Genomic DNA, 21919 nt, shown 5'->3' with positions numbered 1-21919 from the left:
AGAATTAACTCACAAAATAACAATATGGTGGTTCTATGTCTCCCAGGTGAACAAGAGCAAGGCACGTCACCGCCGGCTGCAGGAGCTCCAAACCCCAGGTCCCGTCCAGTGGATGGGTCTCCTGAGCGAACGGCTATGTGTGGGCTACCAGGCTGGCTTCACGCGCTACAGCATCCACGGGGACTGTGCCCCGGTCAGCCTGTTGCACCCCGAGGACCACACCCTAGCCTTCATATCCCAGCAGGCCCTGGATGCGCTGTGTGCCGTGGAGATCTCCTCCAAGGAACTGCTGCTCTGCTTCTCAGCCATAGGGGTCTACGTGGACTCGCAGGGCCGCCGCTCGCGCCAGCAGGAGTTGATGTGGCCCGCCGTGCCCAACTCCGCCTGTGAGTTCTGAACCAGCACAACTGTGCTAGAGGCCAATTCTGCCACTTTTCAACCTCATATTCACTATCCAGCACCATACCAGTGTCTTCATGTGTGAAACAGTGTGTTTTTATGATCTGTGGTTAAAAAGAGAAGAAAGGTCCTAAAAAAATGCTTCTCTGTGACATCACTGGGTAGGATTAAAAGTAAAAAAGAATGTTAATATTCAAAACCTGCAGTGAGTTTCTAGCCCAAGGGAAGGTATTGTCTTGCTCACCACGTCACCGCACATTTCATAGCGTTTGAAAATCACTTTTTAAAATGTTTCAACTTTTGATGATGTAATCGGGTATAACTTTGTAACTATGTTGACACTGGGATTGTGCTGGAGATAATCAAAATGAGGTTGAAAAGTGGTGGAGTTGCCCTTTAGCCTTTTCATAAACCAAGTGTTTTATATAAGGTTTTATTTATTTTTTTATTTTTATTTTTTTATCCACTGTTTACAAACAACAGGAACAAAATCAAACAATGCATATTGCCTCTGAATATGTTGAAAAATATGGTGTGGATGTGATGGACTGTCGGTCCTTGCTTCTAGAGTGTCTGTCAGTGAATTTGTGAGGGGTTACATTTCACAAGCTCCACCCCAAAGCACCCTGGGGTCTGCCGTTTTGCTGAAAAACCAATCCCAGAATGCACACTACCGTTCAAAAGTTTGGGGTCACTTAGAAATGTCCTTGTTTTTGAAAGAAAATCACTTTTTTTTGTCCATTTAAAATAACATCAAATTGATCAGAAATACAGTGTAGACATTGTTAACAATACAGCTGATTTTTTTATGGAATATCTACATAGCTGCACAGAGGCCCATTATCAGCAACCATCACTAATGTGTTCCAATGGCACGTTGTGTTAGCTAATTCAAGTTTATCATTTTATAAGGTTAATTGATCAAAAGAAAACACTTTTGCAATTATGTTAGCACAGCTGAAAACTGTTGTCCTGATTTAAAGAAGCAATAAAACTGTCCTTCTTTAGACTAGTTGAGTATCTGGAGCATCAGCATTTGTGGGTTCGATTACAGACTCAAAATGGCCAGAAACGAATAACTTTCTTCTGAAACTCGTCAGTCTATTCTTGTTCTGCGAAAGGAATGCTATTCCATGCGAGAAATTGCCAAGAAACTGAAGATCTCGTACAACGCTGTGTACTACTCCCTTCATAGAACAGAGGAGTGGGAGGCACCAGTGCACAACTGAGCAAGAGAACAAGTACATTAGAGTGCCTAGTTTGAGAAACAGACGCCTCACAAGTCCAACTTCATTAAATAGTACCCTCAAAACACCAGTCTCAACGTCAACAGTGAAGAGGTGACTACGGGATGCTGGCCTTCTAGGCAGAGTTGCAAAGAAAAAGCCATATCTCTGACTGGCCAATAAAAAGAAAAGATTAAGATGGGCGAAAGAACACAGACACTGGACAGAGGAAGATTGGAAAAAGTGTTATGGACAGATGAATTTAAATATGAGGTGTTCGGATCACAAAGAAGAACATTGGTGAGACGCAGAAAAAATGACAAGATGCTGGAGGGGTGCTTGACTCCATCTGTCAAGCATGGTGGAGGCAATGTGATGGTCTGGGGGTGCCTTGGTGGTGGTAATGTGGGAGATTTGTACAGGGTAAAAGGAGTCTTGAAGAAGGAAGGCTATCGCTCCATTTTGTAACGCCATGCCATACCCTGTGGACGGCGCTTAATTGGAACCAATTTCCTCCTACAACAGGACAATGACCCAAAGCACAGCTCCAAACTATGCAATAACTATTTAAGGAAGAAGCAGTCAGCTGGTATTCTGTCTATAATGGAGTGGCCAGCACAGTCACCTGATCTCAACCCTATTGAGTTGTTGTGGGAGCAGCTTGACCGTATGGTACGTAAGAAGTGCCCATCAAGCCAATCCAACTTGTGGGAGGAGCTTCAGGAAGCATGGGGGGAAATCTCTTCAGATTACCTCAACAAATTCACAACTAGAATGTCGAAGGTCTGCAAGGCTGTAATTGCTGCAAATTGAGGATTATTTGACGAAAGCAAAGTTTGAAGGACACAAATCATTTCATGTATGTTTTCATGGAATACAAGGACATTTCTAAGTGACCCAAAACTTTTGAACTGTAGTGTAGCTTTAAGCCTGAAGCAGACGTTGGCCTTCTTTCTCCTCACCAGGTTACAACGCCCCCTACCTGTCAGTGTACAGTGAGAATGCTGTGGATGTGTTTGATGTCAACACCATGGAGTGGATTCAGACCATACCATTGAAGAAGGTGAGAGTATAGGACTGCAGATGTAGCGGAGGGCCGTTAGTCGAATTGGTGTGTGTGCATGGTAGGTTTAACCTTTGACCCCGTTGTATCTTCCTGAAGGTGCGACCTCTGAACCCTGATGGATCCCTGAACCTCCTGGGTCTTGAGACAGTGAGGCTCATCTACTTCAGAAACAAGACGGCAGGTCAGTGACAAACAGGATAGGCATCTAGACTGCAGGTCAGTTAGGAGAGGTACACATCTCAATGATTGTAATTCTCATTCTAATGGTCGTATTCCACAATAGGATTGTCGTGATTTTTTGTTGCTGTTGTTGACGACGGGGTCCATCTTGTTAATATTCCAGAGGGTGACGAGTTGGTGGTTCCTGAGACGTCGGACAACAGCAGGAAGCAGATGGTTCGCAGCATGAACAACAAGAGACACTTCTCCTTCAGAGTCCCAGAGGAGGAGAGGATGCAGCAGAGGAGGTACACTACATAGTACATACTACACGGGGCACACTATGTACAGTGCATTCGGAAATTATTCAGAAATTTCAGACCCCTTGACTTTTCCCACATTTTGATATGTTACAGCCTTATTCTAAACTGGATTAAATAAATGTTTTCCCTTATCATTCTACACACAATACCCCAAAATGACAAAGCGAAAACAGGTTAGTAGAAATGTTGGCACATTTACTAAAATAAAAAACAGATACCTTATTTACATAAGTATTTAGACCCTTTGATATGAGGCTCAAAATTGAGCTCAGGTGCATCCTGTTTCCATTGATCATCCTTGAGATGTTTCTACAACTTGGAGTCCACCTGTGGTAAATTCAATTGATTGGACATGATTTGGAAAGACACACACCTGTTTTATATAAGATCCCTCAGTTGACAGTGTCAGAGCAAAAAGCAAGCCATGAGGTCGAAGGAAATGTCCGTAGAGTCACAAGACAGGATTGTGTGGAGGCACAGGTCTGGGGAAGGGTACCAAACATTTTTTGCAGCAGTGAAGGTCCCCAAGAACACAGTGGCCTCCATCATTCTTAAATGGAAGAAGTTTGGAACCACCAAGACTCTTCCTAGAGCTGGCGGTGTGGCCAACTGAGCAATCGGGGGAGAAGGGCCTTAGTCAGGGAAGTGACCAAGAATCCAATGGTCACTCTGACAGTGTGGAGATAGGAGAACCTTCCAGAAGGACAACCATCTATGCAGCACTCCACCAATCAGGCCTTTATGGTAGACTGGCCAGACGGAAGCCACTCAGTAAAACGCACAACATTCTGCTTTATTGCCAAAAGGAACCTAAATGACTCTCAGACCTTGAGAAACAAAGATTCTCTGGTCTGATGAAACCAAGATTGAACTCTTTGGCCTGAATACCAAGCGTCACATCTGGAAGAAACCTGGCACCATCCCTACGGTGAAGCATGGTGGTGGCAGCATCATGCTGTGGGGATGTTTTTCAGCGGCAGGGACTGCGAGACTAGTCAGGATCGAGGGAAAGATGAACGGAGCAAAGTACAGAGATATCCTTGACGAAAACCTGCTCCAGAGCTGTGGACCTCAGACTGGGGCGAAGGTTCACCTTCCAACAGGACAACGACCCTAAGCACACAGCCAAGACAATGCAGGAATGGCTTCGTGACAAGTTTCTGAATGTCCTTGAGTGGCCCAGCCAGAGCCTGAACCCGATCGAACATCTCTGGAGAGATCTGAAAATAGCTGTGCAGCGATGCTCCCCATCCAACATGACAGAGCTGGAGAGGATCTGCAGAAAGGAATCTGAGAAACTCCCCAAATACAGGTGTACCAAGCTTCTAGAGCCATACCCAAGAAGACTCGAGGCTGTAATCGCTGCCAAAGGTGCTTCAACGATGATATTTCATTTTTTGGTCTAAACTTTTTTTTTTTTCATTATGGGGTATTGTGTGTGGATTGAAGGGGGGGGGAACAATTTCATCCATTTTAGAATAAGACTGTAAAGTAACAAAATGTGGAAAAGGTCAAGGGGTCTGAATATTTTTTGAATGCACTGTAGTAAACACTACATAGTGCACACTACATAGTAGACACCGCATTGTACACACTACATAGTACACACTATAGATGCTTCTTATTCAGAGACCCAGAGGATGAGCAACAGCAGCAGAGGATATACACTGCTACACCCTACGTAGTACACTATAGACGCTTCTCCTTCACTCTCCACAGGGACATTCAGTGAGCTGATCTGTGTGTGTGTCTTGTGTAGGGAGATGCTGAGAGACCCAGAGATGAGGAACAAGCTGATCTCCAACCCCACTAACTTCAACCACGTGGCCCACATGGGACCTGGGGACGGCATCCAGATCCTCAAAGACCTGCCCATGGTAAGACCACTACAGTCCATATCAGTCTGCTTTAGTCTATACCAGATCCTCAGTAAAGACTAGAGGTCGACCGAATATGATTTTTCAACACCGATACCGATTATTGGAGGGCCACAAAAAAAAAGCCGATACCGATTAATCGGCCAATTTTATATATATATTTGTAATAATGACATCCGTCCCCGTCTGTCTCTCTCCTCATCCGTCCCTGTCGGTCTCTGTCCTCTCTTGTCTTAACGCAGAACGTGCGTGTTCAGGAGAGTCGTGCTGCAGGCTTCAGTGGCTCCGTGTCCATCCCCTCCATCACTAAGAACAGAGCCGAGCCGGGACGGTCCATGAGCGCCAGCAGTGGACTGGGCATCCGTAAGTGCCACACTACCAAACACACTAGGCTAGTAGGCTTGATAAATAAAGAAATATTGTATAATAAAAAGGGGATTAAAAAAGCATTGTAAAATATAGGCCTGGGTATTGAAATGGAAGTGCTTGTTACTTGTGAAAAATGGAAAGTAGATTTAAATGCATTTGTATTGTATTGACTGATACAAATGATTCTCTTCCATTCCTACCTCCCCTTCTCCCCTTCTCTGTCCCTCTCTCTCCCCATTCCTCTCTTTCTTCCCCCATCCCTTTTTATTTTTCTCTCTCTCCAGGTTCATCATCTCAGAATGGCAGTGCATTGAGGAGAGAGCTGTCTGGGGGTAGCTACAGCTCTAAGCGCCAGACCATGACCTCTCCCTCCGAGAGCTCCTTGTCCTCCGGAGGGGGTATGGACGGCTGCAGCAGCGACGCACCCCTCTCCCAGTTCGACAGAGAGGTACGTGACCAGCCTAGCGTACTCCCTCCCTAGGGTGCCTGGGTGAAGTGCACTTGATTAAGGCTAATAAAACTCAACTACTAACAATTGGGTAGAATTGTGTTGAATCAGCTGAATGTCTCAGATGATATACCATTAGGACTTGAAGTTGTTCTCGTATCTCGTAGTGTACTGAGTTGTATTTTGGTTGTGATAGTTAAATGGATGGGTCTGAAACCTCGTTTTAATGAATCATTTGAGCACAGTTGCTCTAAATATGACAAGGATCTCTCAGGTGAGAAATCGTGCCATATCAATACACAGAGAGTAAAAATACTCTCGCTGGTGACCAATGACGTGGAAGACCTATAATATAGAATATATCAAACATATACATATCAAAGTGTTCCCCATAACTCTGCCACCACCACATCCACCACCCAGCCTCCGTGTTCTCGTGCCTCTCGCCCTCCGCCTCATCCCATCCTTTCCTCAATCCGATTGGTTCCTGGCACCGGCATGCTAGCCCCACCACAGCCCCTCACAGGGAACTCAATCGGCCCCCTACCCAACCTTGACCCCAGCCACCCCCAATGGTTATCTGCACATGGCCTCCCTTCTCCCACCCGCAGCCTCAACCACCCACCCAGCCAGGTGTAGCTACAATTCACCCTTAACTACTGATTCAGGATCAGATAGTTCTTCATCCCCCTAATGGTTCAGGTTAGATTTGGGGTCTACTAATCTGATCCTAGATCTGTGATTAAGAGCAATTTTTACCTCAAGCATCTAGCCATCCTCCAGCAGTGATTCTAGCCTTAGCTAGCCATCCTAGCTACCCCCCCCCTTTCAGACCTGGTCGACTGTCTACTGTACCCCCCCCCCCCCCCCCCTCAGACCTGGCTGACTGTCTACCGTACCCCCTCCCTCAGACCTGGCTGACTGTCTACCGTACCCCCCCCCTCCCTCAGACCTGGCTGACTGTCTACCGTACCCCCCCCTCTCCCTCAGACCTGGCCGACTGTCTACTGTACCACCCCCCCCTCCCTCAGACCTGGCTGACTGTCTACCGTACCCCCCCCCCCCTCTCCCTCAGACCTGGCCGACTGTCTACTGTACCACCCCCACTGTTCCTCATACCTGGCTGGCTCCATCGTGATTTGCGCCTGCCCCCATCTCACCCCCCCAGCCCTCTCCTCTACGCACCTCCAGCCCCAGCATGTTGTTCTCTGGGCTGGGCCGCTGAGTCTGTAACTCTTACCTCTCCAGTGGCAGGCGGTCTCGCCATCGGAGAAGACCCCTGATCTGAAAAGGGCTTTAAGGACCCTGCTTAGTAAGATGAAGGTAATGTCAGCACACACACATATACAACCAACCCAGACACACTGTATCCTCAACCACACACACACACACACACACACACACACACACACACACACACACACACACACACACACACACACACACACACACAGTCGTGAAGCTTTGCCCCAAAGCCACCATCAGTCCCCCTCCTGTCCACTGCCCTATTTCAGCCCTATTAGCATCTGATGGCTATGTCACAGATGCCCTGCCCCCCCTTGTCTCTGGCTAGAGGGGCGTTGCTCGTCCCCCTCTCCCCTGGCCTGCTCTAGTGTGGCTCCGCTCTTAAGTTCCTGATTTGGTTTTCAGAATAGTGTGTCACCATCCTACCCTGCATGTGTTTGTCTGTCTGTTTCCATATTGTCCCCCTGGGGCCTAACCCTGTGGCCTAACCCTAACCCTGTGGCCTAACCCTGTGGCCTAACCCTGTGGCCTGCCCCTAACCCTGTGGCCTAACCCTGTGGCCTGCCCCTAACCCTGTAGCCTGCACGTTACCCAAACCCTGTGGCCTAACCCTGTGGCCTGCCCCTAACCCTGTGGCCTAACCCTGTGGCCTTCCCCTAACCCTGTGGCCTGCACGTTACCCAAACCCTGTGGCCTAACCCTGTGGCCTTCCCCTAACCCTGTAGCCTGCACGTTACCCAAACCCTGTGGCCTTACCCAAACCCTGTGGCCTTACCCAAACCCTGTGGCCTTACCCAAACCCTGTGGCCTTACCCTAACCCTAACTCTGTGGCCTTACCCTAACCCCGTGGCCTAACACTGTGGCCTGCCCATAACCTTAACCCTTCTGTTGTGTTTGTTTCCCCATTATAGCTGATTATAAATCCATAATAATCCATATATTATCAACTAATGTTGTTAGATATTTTTATCAGTTCTATATATTATTGAAACAATGTTGCGATTGTTTGTGAGAATGCCAACAGGTGTAGTTCCCGTAGGGGAAAGATTCTATTGGGGAAAGGTTCCCGTGGGGTTGCCATGGAAGCCAAGAAGGGGAGTGAGGTGTGTGTGTGTGTGTGTGTGTGTGTGTCTGTGTATATGCGCTCAAACACACATGCATGTGGGAGTCTGGGAGAGGAAGTGTCCGTCTGATGAATGGGCATGTGCCTGAATTCAATTTTATACACTAATTGTAGTCACACCGCAGGTGTACAAAAGTTAAATACCCAAAATGTAATGAAAATCATCAACATTTATTTTGTGTGATCAGATGTCCTGTGTGGACAAAGTCATGGAACCTTATGACAATCAGGTTAAATTAACGACATTTTTCAGAGAGAAAACTTGTAAATCGGTCCAATTTGACCGGAACAAAGCAGGAGGGTTAACCCGGTGGCCTTCCCCTAACTCTGTGGCCTTCCCCTAACTCTGTGGCCTTCCCCTAACTCTGTGGCCTTCCCCTAACTCTGTGGCCTTCCCCTAACTCTGTGGCCTTCCCCTAACTCTGTGGCCTTCCCCTTACACTAACCCTGTGGCCTGCCCCTTACACTAACCCTGTGGCCTGCCCCTTACACAAACCCTGTGGCCTGCCCCTTACACAAACCCTGTGGCCTGCCCCTTACACAAACCCTGTGGCCTGCCCCTTACACAAACCCTGTGGCCTGCCCCTTACACAAACCCTGTGGCCTGCCCCTTACACAAACCCTGTGGCCTGCCCCTTACACAAACCCTGTGGCCTGCCCCTTACCCTAACCCTGTGGCCTGCCCCTTACCCTAACCCTGTGGCCTGCCCCTTACCCTAACCCTGTGGCCTGCCCCTTACCCAAACCCTGTGGCCTGCCCCTTACCCAAACCCTGTGGCCTGCCCCTTACCCAAACCCTGTGGCCTGCCCCTTACCCAAACCCTGTGGCCTGCCCCTTACCCAAACCCTGTGGCCTGCCCCTTACCCTAACCCTGTGGCCTGCCCAACCCATGTTTCTGATAATAACCATTAATGTCTGTTCTGACTGATTGATTAATTGAAAGATTATCAGGAATATACTATGGATACTGTGGCTCTCCTCTCTCATAGGTCATTATAGTACCTCTGTGCCAGCTACAGTAGTGCTGTGGTGGACAGTTGTAGCGCCCACAGCCGAAGCCTACTGTAGAAATAGCCATAGAAGTGAAACATTGTTTGTGAAACAACTGTTTTCTCTGTGAGAAACAACTCCCTCACTCTACCGCCCTTAAAGTTTTGAAAAATTCCCTTAACTATCCTAAAATTGCCAGGTTTTCCAGAAATCCTAGTTGGAAGATTCCCGGAATCAGGATGAAATGAGCAGGACATTTCTGGAAAACCTGGCAATTTTGGAAAGTTACTGGAATATTGAAACCCTACTACCTCCCTTCAATGAAGGAGGGAGACGCTCTCAAACCTGGTTTCCCTAACTAGTGTCTCAATGCTGTCCACTCCACTGTACTATAGTAGGCATGGCATATCATTTTGGAGGACCAACAATGTATGCAGGCTTTTGTTCCACCCCAGCACTAACACACACACACACACACAATCTTGATAAACTAATTGTGGTATAGCTTCCAGACCAATGTACAGTGCCTTCAGAAAGTATTCAGATCCCTTAACTTTGTTATATTACAGCCTCATTCTAAAATGGATTATATATATATATATAATATATATTTTTTTTTTTTTCAGCAATCTACACACAATACCCCATAATGACAAAGCAAAAACAGGTTTTTAGAAACATTTGCAAATTATTCAAATTAAAAAACAAATACCTTATTTACATAAGTATTCAGACCCTTTGCTATGAGACTTGAAATTGAGCTCAGGTGCATCCTGTTTCCATTGATCATCCTTAAAGTTCTACAACTTGCTTGCAGTCTGTGGTAAATTCAATTGATTGGACATGATTTGGAAAGGCACACACCTGTCTATATAAGGTTCCACAGTTGACAGTGCATATCAGAGCAAAAACCAAGCCATGAGGTCGAAGGAATTGTCCGTAGAGCTCCGAGATAGGATTGTGTCAAGGCACAGATCTGGGGAAGGGTACCAAAAAATGTATGCAGCATTGAAGGTGCCCAAGAACAAAGTGGCCTCCATCATTCTTAAATGGAAGAAGTTTGGAACCACCAATACTCTTCCTAGAGCTGGCCGCCCGGGCCAAACAGCAATCGGGGGAGAAGGGCCTTGGTCAGGGAGTTGACCAAGAACCTGACGGTCACTCTGATAGAGCCTTCCAGAATGACAACCATCTCTGCAGCACTCCACCAATCAGGCCTTTATGGTAGAGTGGCCAGACGGAAGCCACTCCTCAGTAAAAGGCACATGACAGCCCGCTTGGAGTTTGCCAAAAGGAACCTAAATGACTCTCAGACCATGAGAAACAAGATTCTCTGGTCTGATGAAACCAAGATGAAACTTTTTGGCCTGAATGCCAAGCGTCACTTCTGGAGGAAACCTATCACCATACTTACAGTGAAGCATGGTGGTGACAGCATCTTGCTGTGGGGATGTTTTTCAGCGGCAGGGACTGGGAGACTAGTCAGGATCGAGGGAAAGATGAATGGTGCAAAGTACTGAGAGATCCTTGACGAAAACCTGCTCCAGAGCGCTCAGGACCTCAGACTGGGGCAAAGGTTCATCTTTCAACAGGACAACTTTCAACAGGACAACGACACTAAGCACACAGCCAAGGCAACACAGGAGTGGCTTCGGGACAAATCTCAATGTCCTTGAGTGGCCCAGCCAGAGCCGGACTTGAACCCGATCGAACATCGCTGGAGAGACCTGAAAATAGCTATGCAGCAACGCTCCCCATCCAACCTGACAGAGCTTGATAGGATCTGCAGAGAAGAATGGGAGAAACTCCCCAAATACAGATGTGACAAGCTTGTAGTGTCATTCCCAAGAAGAATTGATGCTGTAAGGCTCCCGAGTGGCGCAAGGCACTGCATCTCAGTGCTAGAGGCGTCACTACAGACCCTGGTTTGATCCCGGGCTGTATGCCAACCGACCGTGATCAGGAATCTCATAGGGCGGTGCACAATTGGCCCAGCGTCATCCGGGTTAGGGGAGGGTTTGGCCAGGGTAGGCTGTCATTGTAAAATAAGAATTTGTTCTTAACTGACTTGCCTAGTTAAATAAATGTCTATAAAAAATTATTTTTTTCCCCCCCCCGCTGCCAAAGATTTTTCAACAAAGTACTGAAGAAAGGGTCTGAATACTTATGTGATATTTCAGTTTTTAATTTTTAATTAATTAGCAAGAAATTCTAAACTTGTTTTTGCTTTGTCATTTGGGGGTATTGTGTGTAGATTGATGAGGGGGAAAAAACAATGTAAAACATTTTTGAATAACAAAATGTAGATTAAGTCAAGGGGTCTGAATATTTTTCGCGGGCACTGTATGTGCTGATTATTTGAACCAGGTGCGTTTTGAGCTGGAACTTAATGGGTCCACGGCCACTGACTGCTGAGTACTGTAGTAGTAGACCAGACCCCATGGAGGCGCTTTGCTCCAACTAGTCACTTCCGGTCAATCGAGCTGCTCATTGTCTGTTGATGTGGAAGGTTTCCAGAGCTTTAAGTCCTTGTTGCCTAGCGCTCCATGTGATTGATGGGATATGAAGTGACGTCACCATGTCCACACCAGCAGACACACACACACACACACACACACACACAGGTCCCTGAGGACTTGTTGACCAGCCTCGATCTACTGGAACTCATTGGAGAGATCAGTTGTGTTCAGTAGACATGAATTGGAGAAAACAAAAACAATTTTTGCCCCTTACACGCCTTCTTTTTCTCAGACAAGTTCAGGTAGTATCCCATCCAGTGTTTCACAGCATTGCATGCCTACTGATTGTGACCCTAGCCTGTTCTGTGGTTAGCTGTGAGAAGAGTATGACATCTAAGTGCCTCTCTCTCTCTCTCTCTCTCTCTCTCTCTTTCTCCCTCTTCTCCTATTCCCTTTCTCTCTCCAGGACTCTGACTCACCCCGTCACTCGACGGCGTCCAACAGTTCTACATTCAGCAGTCCCCCCAGCCCGGCCTCACCCCACAAGACCAAGTCCCTCTCTCTGGAGAGCACAGACCGCATGACCGGCTGGGACACATGAGTGACAGACAGCACACCGCTCCGAGCCCTGGACTCACCCCCCTCACCTGGCTCCACCTATCCCCCGCCCACGGAACTGCACCTGCTGCCACAGGCCCTTCCCACTTACTCCACCTTTGACTGGAACTGAGATCTACAAACAAACACAGGGAAAGGAAGTGTTTGACCAAGAAGGAAATACTAGGAGAAGATATGTTAGTTAATGCGTGGATGAGTGTGTGCGAAGTGTGTGTGTGTGTGCTTGCGAATGTGTGTGTGTGTGTGTGTGTGTTTTTTTGAGGGGGGCCTACAATATAGGAATGAAAATTGACACCCCCTTCCATCTGCTTTGTAGCTGATAGCTAGAATAAGCAAAGCGCTAAGTTTAATTGAAAGTACTTTTGATTACAGCACTACTAGCCCTGTGTTGAGTATCTCCCCATGTAATTGGCAACTCCTGTAAAGAGACACAAACCTCAAGTAGCGACAAGAAGAAGAGGATGAATATGGAACAAAACAGATCATTTGATATGTGTACATAGCAGCCTTTGGGTTTGGGGGACCACCTTTTATTTATTAATCAGAACACGGTGTTTCACAGAGGAGAAAGAGAGGATGTTTCCTCTTTCTTCCGGAATGGTAGTTAATATCAGGAGAAGAGGGGGCATTCCATTGACAATACAAGGCTCACAAAAAAAAGAAAGCAATGATGTTATTTTTATCATGAAAGTGAAATATGTGCAGTGACTTCATTTGTTTGTACCATCAGTGAAAAGCTACAGTAAAGCAGTGCAAAAAATACAACTACGATGAGGGGTATTTTAACTCTAGGTTGACCCCTGACCTCGCGTGCTTCACGTTCTAGAATTCTTAGGGACAGCAGCGTTTAGAAGCAGACCGAATATTCTATGATGACATCACGGCTCCTTCTGCCACTTCCTCATGACGTGGCCAGTGACCTCATCCACTGAACTGGGACCATTCTCTGTGTAGTGTAGACCTAGTACCGTAATAGACCAACCACCGACCAATTACAAAAAGCTGATTCCCATCACAACAATGTACATAAGTTAAAAGTAGAGAATAATATATAAGGGAAATACTATAGAGAAATACATGATGGGAGAAGATCCGGGATTCCTTTTTATTTTTTGAGAATGATTTGGGGTTATATTCACACGGAAGCCATTTTAAACCACAGTTCTTTTTATGATTGCTTTTAGATTTTTTTTTTCTACAAATTATTTTTATTTCATGTATGAGACAAGCCGTCGAGTGTTATTTGGGTTTGAGGAAACTCTTATTATGGGTCACATGGACCCGTGCTGTTGAGTGAATATGTGCATTTATTTGAAGCGATAGGCCTATCACAGATGCATTCACACTTACATACAGACACACAGGTGTTTCCCCCTCCACTCTTTCCACTATGATCCATAGTTAATCAGTTGAGGTGGGATGTATATTTCCAAACTGACAGTGATTCCCTGTGGTACCGACCCGTGAACCTCAAATATGTTCCTTTGACTTCTAAGAGAGATTTTGGAAAGCTTGTTATAACCAAAAAAGAATGACTTGAATCTTGAGTCTTATTTTTCAGATGTCCTTGTTTATTTTTCAGAATGTTTTGATAGATTAGGGGGAAAAAGAGACCAATACAATTATAAAGAGATGTTGATTTGACTACACAGACACCGCTGGGCTGAAATGGAGGTTTAAAAAAGTGAAAGAATGTAAAAGAATTCTAGGGTGACAAGGCCAACGCGTCATTTCTGTTACAAATTGTCATTGTTATGTTCTTACTATCAACTGGTAATCTGTGTATTGCTGTCTGCTAATGCAATCACCTTCATGTAGACCAAAACTGGGGTCCATTACATTTTAATTCGGTCAACTGAAGTTCCATTCTAATTCTCCTCAATGCTTCTCGGAGACAAATTTGGAATTGGAATTTCTGTTTACTTACCTGAATTGAAATGGAATTGACCCCAATCCTAATGCAAACCACACCACAGTGGTGTTGGTCGTATTTATGTGTCGAACGGAAACAATAATTGACTTGATATTGTTTCTGAGTATTGGTCATGTGCTTAGATCAACTGCCTCTTCTCTCTCAAGAGGAAGGGAGGGGACTCTTATTCTGGAAAGGGTACTCTTATTCTGGAAAATAAATATTTTCATGTCTAATGAGGAATTGTTTCTATGTTACAGACCATTTAATGAATTGCCATTGTTACTTACTGCTGAAATGGACCGTCTGTTTAGGAGTGTTTGGGTGGGTTGAGGTGTACCAAGTAGTATATATGGCAGGTTATCTTCAGCTATCCTATTAAGTGTATAAAAAGATGACACACATTCCTGCCATTGGAGTCCTAAATCTTAACCCTAAACCACAATTCTATTCTGTTCCCTTGTAAAATACAGCCATGTGTTTTTGAAAACCATTTTATATTGAGGTTGAAAAATAAGAATTTTCTCTGGAAGAGTCAGTCTCGCTAAACTGGTTTTACTCAACCGTCTCAACTGAACTTATTCACCTCTCTTAAGATTTCCTTTTAAACTACCAAGTCTCACTATTCATATCTGCTGGACCTTATCTGTAGAATGTATTTGCTGAGAAAGAGGAAATATCTTAGTCTGAGTATTTTAGACCAGGCTTTAAATTGTACATCCCACTTCTTTAAAAAAAACTCAGGTATGTCACGACCAATGATTATTTTCATCCTAACGATTAAAATGAGTGTGACAGAACAGTCTACACTTGGGAAATAAGAGCTCAATTTAGTCGTAGTGTAGTTAGCTGTGACTAGGTGTAAGGGTCGAACAATTCAGCTGGAAGAAAAGAGTACAACAGAAAAAAGGAGGAAGAAATCAGAGAAGTGTTTTGAATCAAGGATGAGAAGAGGGGTGAAAGGCCAGATGGAGGGTGGTAGTTTGAGGCTGAGGTGCCACCATGCTAACCATATTTTTGTTGTTGAAGAAAACGCCTTTGCATTTCAGTGAGGTCTTAAGTTCCTTCTATATTATTTAGCTCTTTCATATCATATTACACTTTCTTTTTTATAGGATAGCTTTGTAATAATTTGTACAGTTTTGCATGTTATAGATGTAATCATTTTTTTGTTTTTGGATTAGTTTTTAATTTTGACTTGTTCATTTTATTTGAACGGTTTGGGAGTTTTACTGAGGATACCCACTACAGGTGATGTAGATTATTTTTGCACAGAAATATTTAAGGTGTAAGGTCAAACAAATAATGTATGGAAACTGGCTCATTAAGAGAGAGCTCATTATATTAACCTGACTCCGATGTATTTCAATAAAACGGAGGGCTGTTACAAATACGGCTTCACTGAGTTTCGTGTCCTGATTTCATTTCTTTCCTTGGGAGGGGACATATAGCCTGGATCCATTCTGATTCACCATTGTTTCACTTTTGAAATTGAGAAATTCTGTTTTGGATTCCAGGCTAGGGCACAGATCCACTTACAGATTTCCCAGATGTATTTTGAGAAGAGTTTATTAAAAATGTCACAAATGACCCTCCCTCCCCAATTAAAAAAAACAAAACAAATGTACATCTATTCACACTGCCAATACTAGAAGAAGTTCTGGCTAACATGTATCTATGCAAGTAAGTATACAATTCATAGAAGGGGAGGAACAATACATCATTGTAATTCTGAGGGGAAAGAACACTATCCTATTCTACCTACTAAGGCTGGAGTTTGGAAGTCTGCTTTTATCCTGTTATACAATACAGCCTTTCACTTCACAGCTGCTCATTCATCGATTAATCGTCAATTGATTGACAATAGGACAGACACTGTCCCTATCTCCTTCATGTCATCACTAGGACCCTGAGTTTCCCCTGGGCAGTTCACAGTCCGGAAAGACTCCTGGCCCTACTCCTCAAATACAGTACCTCTAATTGCCTTCATCAGAAGTGCAATGAAAACAATAGACGTATAAAAGTAGAACCGTGGTTTTTGAGACCAGTCTACAATAGTTCTCGTACAGGTAAACAATGTGGTTTATAGGAATAGTCTTGGCTTTTGAAGAGGAGTGCTTTGGCAGCATTTGCTTGTGTGACCGATTTTCTTATTTTTTTTTTTTTTACCTTTATTTAACTAGGCAAGTCAGTTAAGAACAAATTCTTATTTTCAATGACGGCCTAGGAACAGTGGGTTAACTGCCTTGTTCAGGGGCAGAACGACAGATTTGTACCTTGTCAGATTTGTACCACTAGGCTACGCTGCCGCCCCATAATGGGCCGATCTAGATTCTAAAGTCCTTAGATGTATCCCTTTTCACCCGCCTGAGTAGTGGAATGTGCCGATAGATAAGAAGCTCTTAAAACGTATTTCACGTGAAATTGATCCCTGCGGTCCGCCTTTCGAGTAGTGTCTTTCACATAGCGCTGACTCCAGATCATTGTCTTTCACATAGCGCTGACTCCAGATCATTGTCTTTCACATAGCGCTGACTCCAGATCATTGTCTTTCACATAGCGCTGACTCCAGATCATTGTCTTTCACATAGCGCTGACTCCAGATCAGTGTCTTTCACATAGCGCTGACTCCAGATCAGTGTCTTTCACATAGCGCTGACTCCAGATCAGTGTCTTTCACATAGCGCTGACTCCAGATCAGTGTCTTTCACATAGCGCTGACTCCAGATCAGTGTCTTTCACATAGTGCTGACTCCAGAACAGAGAACAAAACGCATTGGAGAGATTACTCTGTATTCAAGAATATTGTTTCTTCTTCCATGTCAGTGTTATTGGTTCAGCTCTCACACCTGCAGGTCCATGTTACACTGTCTGCTGAATCCAAGTTGTCTGCCATCTTCATTTATCAGTTCTGTTTAGTGAGGCTGAGTGAGGGGACATGTTGAGGTATGATTATCAAACAACCATGCAGTATGTCCTGTTTCCAGTCTCCTTACTCTCAAACTGTCACACAAAGATCTAGTATGCCCAGTCCCAAATCAACATCCACCTCTAGGCCTAGACACTTGTGTATCTTAAAGGATGGCATGGGTTTTAGCTACAGGGTCGTGTCTAGAGGGTAGTTCAGGCAGTGGCTCCATTCTCCTCTAGGACTCTGTGGATTCTGTTTCCAGGGGCACTCTGAATGGCTTGGGTGATGTTGCTAAGGTCCCTGATGCTGCTGTGCTGCGATTTGCTCTCCAGGCGCTGGGTGGAGCCGTGCTTTGATATGCTGTCCAGACGGTTGGTGCTGCAGTGTCTGGAACCTGATTGGTTGTTGAGGCGGAGCATGCTGTCGTAGGGGAGGCGATCCTCGACTCCGCGGAAACTACACGCTGTGTACCTGACAGGAGAGGAGAGACGGTTGGTCAGGTATCTGGGACTATACGTAACATAGTGATGCTCCATGTTGTTCTTACTCCCCTTATCCCCGTCCATCCCTACCTGCCGTCTCTGGATCTATAAAGACTTCCATGGAAGCTGCTTGCCCGGCTGGTGCTCCCGCTGGGGGGCTCGTCCAGCATGGCCAGGTAGGTGGAAGACGCGTTGGTGGAGGTGCCCTGTGTGGACGTCCCTCTGGACTTCCTCACGATGGGGGTGTTGGGATCGTGCAGGAGCAGCTGGGCAAAATCTGGCTCCTGAAGCACCTGTCTACTCTCGTTCACCACACTACTGGAGAAGGGAGAGAGGGATGAGACAGAGGGGGGGAAGTGGAAGGGAGGGTTGGAGGGGAGGCCAGGCAGAGGAGGGAGGGGAGAGAGAAAGGGAAGGCAGAGCAGTTGATGAGGAAGGAGGAGTGTGTGGAACAGGGGGTGGGAGAGGGGGTTGAGCGCAGAGAAGGGGCCTATCACTACCACTACTATACAGCAGCCACACCACTACACATCACCTGCACCACTACACATCAGCCACACCATTACACATCACCCACACCATTACACATCACCCACACCACTACACATCAGCCACACCACTACACATCAGCCACACCACTACACATCACCCACACCACTACACATCACCCACACCATTACACATCACCCACACCATTACACATCACCCACACCATTACACATCACCCACACCACTACACATCAGCCACACCACTACACATCAGCCACACCACTACACATCACTCATACCATTACACATCACCCACACCACTACACATCAGCCACACCACTACACATCACCCACACCACTACACACATCACCCACACCACTACACACATCACCCACACCACATCACCCACACCACTACACATCACTCATACCACTACACATCACCCACACCACTACACATCAGCCACACCACTACACATCCCCCACACCACTACACATCACCCGCACCACTACACATCACCCACACCACTACACATCACCCACACCACTACACATCACCCACACCATTACACATCACCCACACCACTACACATCAGCCACACCACTACACATCAGCCACACCACTACACATCAGCCACACCACTACACATCAGCCACACCACTACACATCACCCACACCACTACACACATCACCCACACCACTACACACATCACCCACACCACTACACATCACCCACACCACTACACATCAGCCACACCACTACACATCAGCCACACCACTACACATCAGCCACACCACTACACATCACTCATACCATTACACATCACCCACACCACTACACATCAGCCACACCACTACACATCACCCACACCACTACACACATCACCCACACCACTACACACATCACCCACACCACATCACCCACACCACTACACATCACTCATACCACTACACATCACCCACACCACTACACATCAGCCACACCACTACACATCCCCCACACCACTACACATCACCCGCACCACTACACATCACCCACACCACTACACATCACCCACACCACTACACATCACCCACACCATTACACATCACCCACACCACTACACATCAGCCACACCACTACACATCAGCCACACCACTACACATCAGCCACACCACTACACATCAGCCACACCACTACACATCACCCACACCACTACACACATCACCCACACCACTACACACATCACCCACACCACTACACATCACCCACACCACTACACATCAGCCACACCACTACACATCAGCCACACCACTACACATCAGCCACACCACTACACATCACTCATACCACTACACATCACCCACACCACTACACATCACCCACACCACTACACATCACCCACACCACTACACATCACTCACACCACTACACATCACCAACACCACTACACATCACTCATACCACTACACATCACCCACACCACTAAACATCACCCATACCACTACACATCACCCACACCACTACACATCACCCACAGTTGTTCATTTGAATTTTAAATCTCCACTTTACATAAAGCCAGCAGTTATAATACATTCAGGCCCTTTAACTTTCTATTGTAGAATTGAATAGAGCCCTTTGACTTGTCTTAAACTAAAGAAAAGGTGTAGTGGCGTCATTCCATATACAGAATCTCTCTATTTGATTGAAATAATCTTTGCCAAATGAGTACTACCAGTAATAGTGCAAGTCGTTAGAAAAACATTGATGTTCATGACAGTTATATAGTACAAATCTACTTATGTTAGGGAGAGAAAATGTGTTTTAGCAACTTACTCTTTGCGTCTCTGTCCGTGTAAGAAGCTGGCCCATTCGAAGCAGGTCTTCTTGCTGCCCACCCAGAACACTGAAGGGATTCCGACTACCAACATCATCAAGTACTTAATGAGGAACAGAGACAGGTTTGGTCTGTTGGTCTGCTCAATCTAGGACACACAGAGAGGAGAGGTGTGAGTGTCTGCCATAAGGGAGTACTCTTCGAGCAATCAGTGCTGGATTGAAGCAGTGTGTGTATGAGTGATTGTACATGTACAGTACCAGTCAAAAGTGTGGACACACCTACTCATTCAAGGGTTTTTCTTTATTGTAACTATTTTCTACATTATACAATAATGGTGGAGACATCAAAACTATGAAATAAAACATATGGAATCATGTAGTAACCAAAAAAGTGTTAAACAAATCAAAACATATTTTAGATTTAAGATTCTTCAAAGTAGCCACCCTTTGCCTTGATGACAGCTTTGCACACTCTTGGCACTCTCTCAACCAGCTTCACCTGAAATGCTTTTCCAACAGTCTTGAAGGAGTTCCCACATATACTGAGCACTTGACGTCTGCTTTTCCTTCACTCTGCGGTCCAACTCATCCCAAACCATCTCAATTGGGTTGTTGTCGGGTGATTGTTTTCGGCCAGGTCATCTGATGCAGCACTTTATATAAACTGCTCAAAAAAATAAAGGGAACACTAAAATAACACATCCTAGATCTGAATGAATGAAATAATCTTATTAAATAATTTTTTCTTTACATAGTTGAATGTGCTGACAACAAAATCACACAAATAATCAATGGAAATCCAATTTATCAACCCATGGAGGTCTGGATTTGGAGTCACACTCAAATTAAAGTGGAAAACCACACTACAGGTTGATCCAACTTTGATGTAATGTCCTTAAAACAAGTCAAAATGAGGCTCAGTAGTGTGTGTGGCCTCCACGTGCCTGTATGACCTCCCTACAACGCCTGGGCATGCTCCTGATGAGGTGACGGATGGTCTCCTGAGGGATCTCCTCCCAGACCTGGACTAAAGCATCCGCCAACTCCTGGACAGTCTGTGGTGCAACGTGGCGTTGGTGGATGGAGCGAGACATGATGTCCCAGATGTGCTCAATTGGATTCAGGTCTGGGGAACGGGCGGGCCAGTCCATAGCATCAATGCCTTCCTCTTGCAGGAACTGCTGACACACTCCAGCCACATGAGGTCTAGCATTGTCTTGCATTAGGAGGAACCCAGGGCCAATCGCACCAGCATATGGTCTCACAAGGGGTCTGATGATCTCATCTCGGTACCTAATGGCAGTCAGGCTACCTCTGGCGAGCACATGGAGGGCTATGCGGCCCCCCAAAGAAATGCCACCCCACACCATGACTGACCCACCGCCAAACCTGTCATGCTGGAGGATGTTGCAGGCAGCAGAACGTTCTCCACGGCGTTTACAGACTCTTGTCACGTCTGTCACATGTGCTCAGTGTGAACCTGCTTTCATCTGTGAAGAGCACAGGGCGCCAGTGGCGAATTTGCCAATCTTGGTGTTCTCTGGCAAATGCCAAACGTCCTGCACGGTGTTGGGCTGTAAGCACAACCCCCACCTGTGGACGTTGGGCCCTCATACCACCCTCATGGAGTTTGTTTCTGACCGTTTGAGCAGACACATGCACATTTGTGGCCTGCTGGAGGTCATTTTGCAGGGCTCTGGCAGTGCTCCTCCTGCTCCTCCTTGCACAAAGGCGGAGGTAGCGGTCCTGCTGCTGGGTTGTTGCCCTCCTACGGCCTCCTCCACGTCTCCTGATGTACTGGCCTGTCTCCTGGTAGCGCCTCCATGCTCTGGACACTACGCTGACAGACACAGCAAACCTTCTTGCCACAGCTCGCATTGATGTACCATCCTGGATGAGCTGCACTACCTGAGCCACTTGTGTGGGTTGTAGACTCCGTCTCATGCTACCACTAGAGTGAAAGCACCGCCAGCATTCAAAAGTGACCAAAACATCAGCCAG

At 46.0% G+C, this 21919-nt stretch overlaps 2 protein-coding genes across 12 annotated transcripts in view; one reads left to right on the top strand and one right to left on the bottom strand.

The window, feature by feature from the left end:
• Positions 1–15621, top strand: part of LOC115166571 (serine/threonine-protein kinase MRCK alpha) — a 118056-nt gene extending 102435 nt beyond the window's left edge. For 7 of the 9 annotated variants that reach the window (XM_029720690.1, XM_029720598.1, XM_029720771.1 and 4 more), the window contains 9 exons: positions 47–386; positions 2591–2688; positions 2788–2872; positions 3035–3158; positions 4933–5050; positions 5293–5413; positions 5704–5867; positions 7116–7190; positions 12153–15621. In XM_029720690.1, the coding sequence (XP_029576550.1) occupies positions 47–386; positions 2591–2688; positions 2788–2872; positions 3035–3158; positions 4933–5050; positions 5293–5413; positions 5704–5867; positions 7116–7190; positions 12153–12287 (1260 nt within the window). In that variant the 3' untranslated portion in view covers positions 12288–15621. The remainder of the gene's footprint in view (positions 1–46; positions 387–2590; positions 2689–2787; positions 2873–3034; positions 3159–4932; positions 5051–5292; positions 5414–5703; positions 5868–7115; positions 7191–12152) is intronic. The other 2 variants (XM_029721007.1, XM_029720932.1) reach the window with 1 other exon arrangement.
• Positions 15622–17128: 1507 nt separating this feature from the next.
• Positions 17129–21919, bottom strand: part of LOC115167114 (frizzled-3-like) — a 44594-nt gene continuing 39803 nt past the window's right edge. For 2 of the 3 annotated variants that reach the window (XM_029721256.1, XM_029721346.1), the window contains exons 8-10: positions 19916–20064; positions 17700–17927; positions 17129–17598 (exon numbers count right to left, since the gene is read on the bottom strand). In XM_029721256.1, coding sequence (XP_029577116.1) covers positions 17340–17598; positions 17700–17927; positions 19916–20064 — 636 coding nt within the window. In that variant the 3' untranslated portion in view covers positions 17129–17339. The remainder of the gene's footprint in view (positions 17599–17699; positions 17928–19915; positions 20065–21919) is intronic. The other variant, XM_029721422.1, reaches the window with a different exon arrangement.

Source organism: Salmo trutta, chromosome 1, assembly GCF_901001165.1.
Source record: "Salmo trutta chromosome 1, fSalTru1.1, whole genome shotgun sequence".
In the NCBI taxonomy this organism is placed as follows: Eukaryota; Metazoa; Chordata; class Actinopteri; order Salmoniformes; family Salmonidae; genus Salmo; species Salmo trutta.
This window is presented reverse-complemented; position numbering and strand designations above follow the sequence as displayed.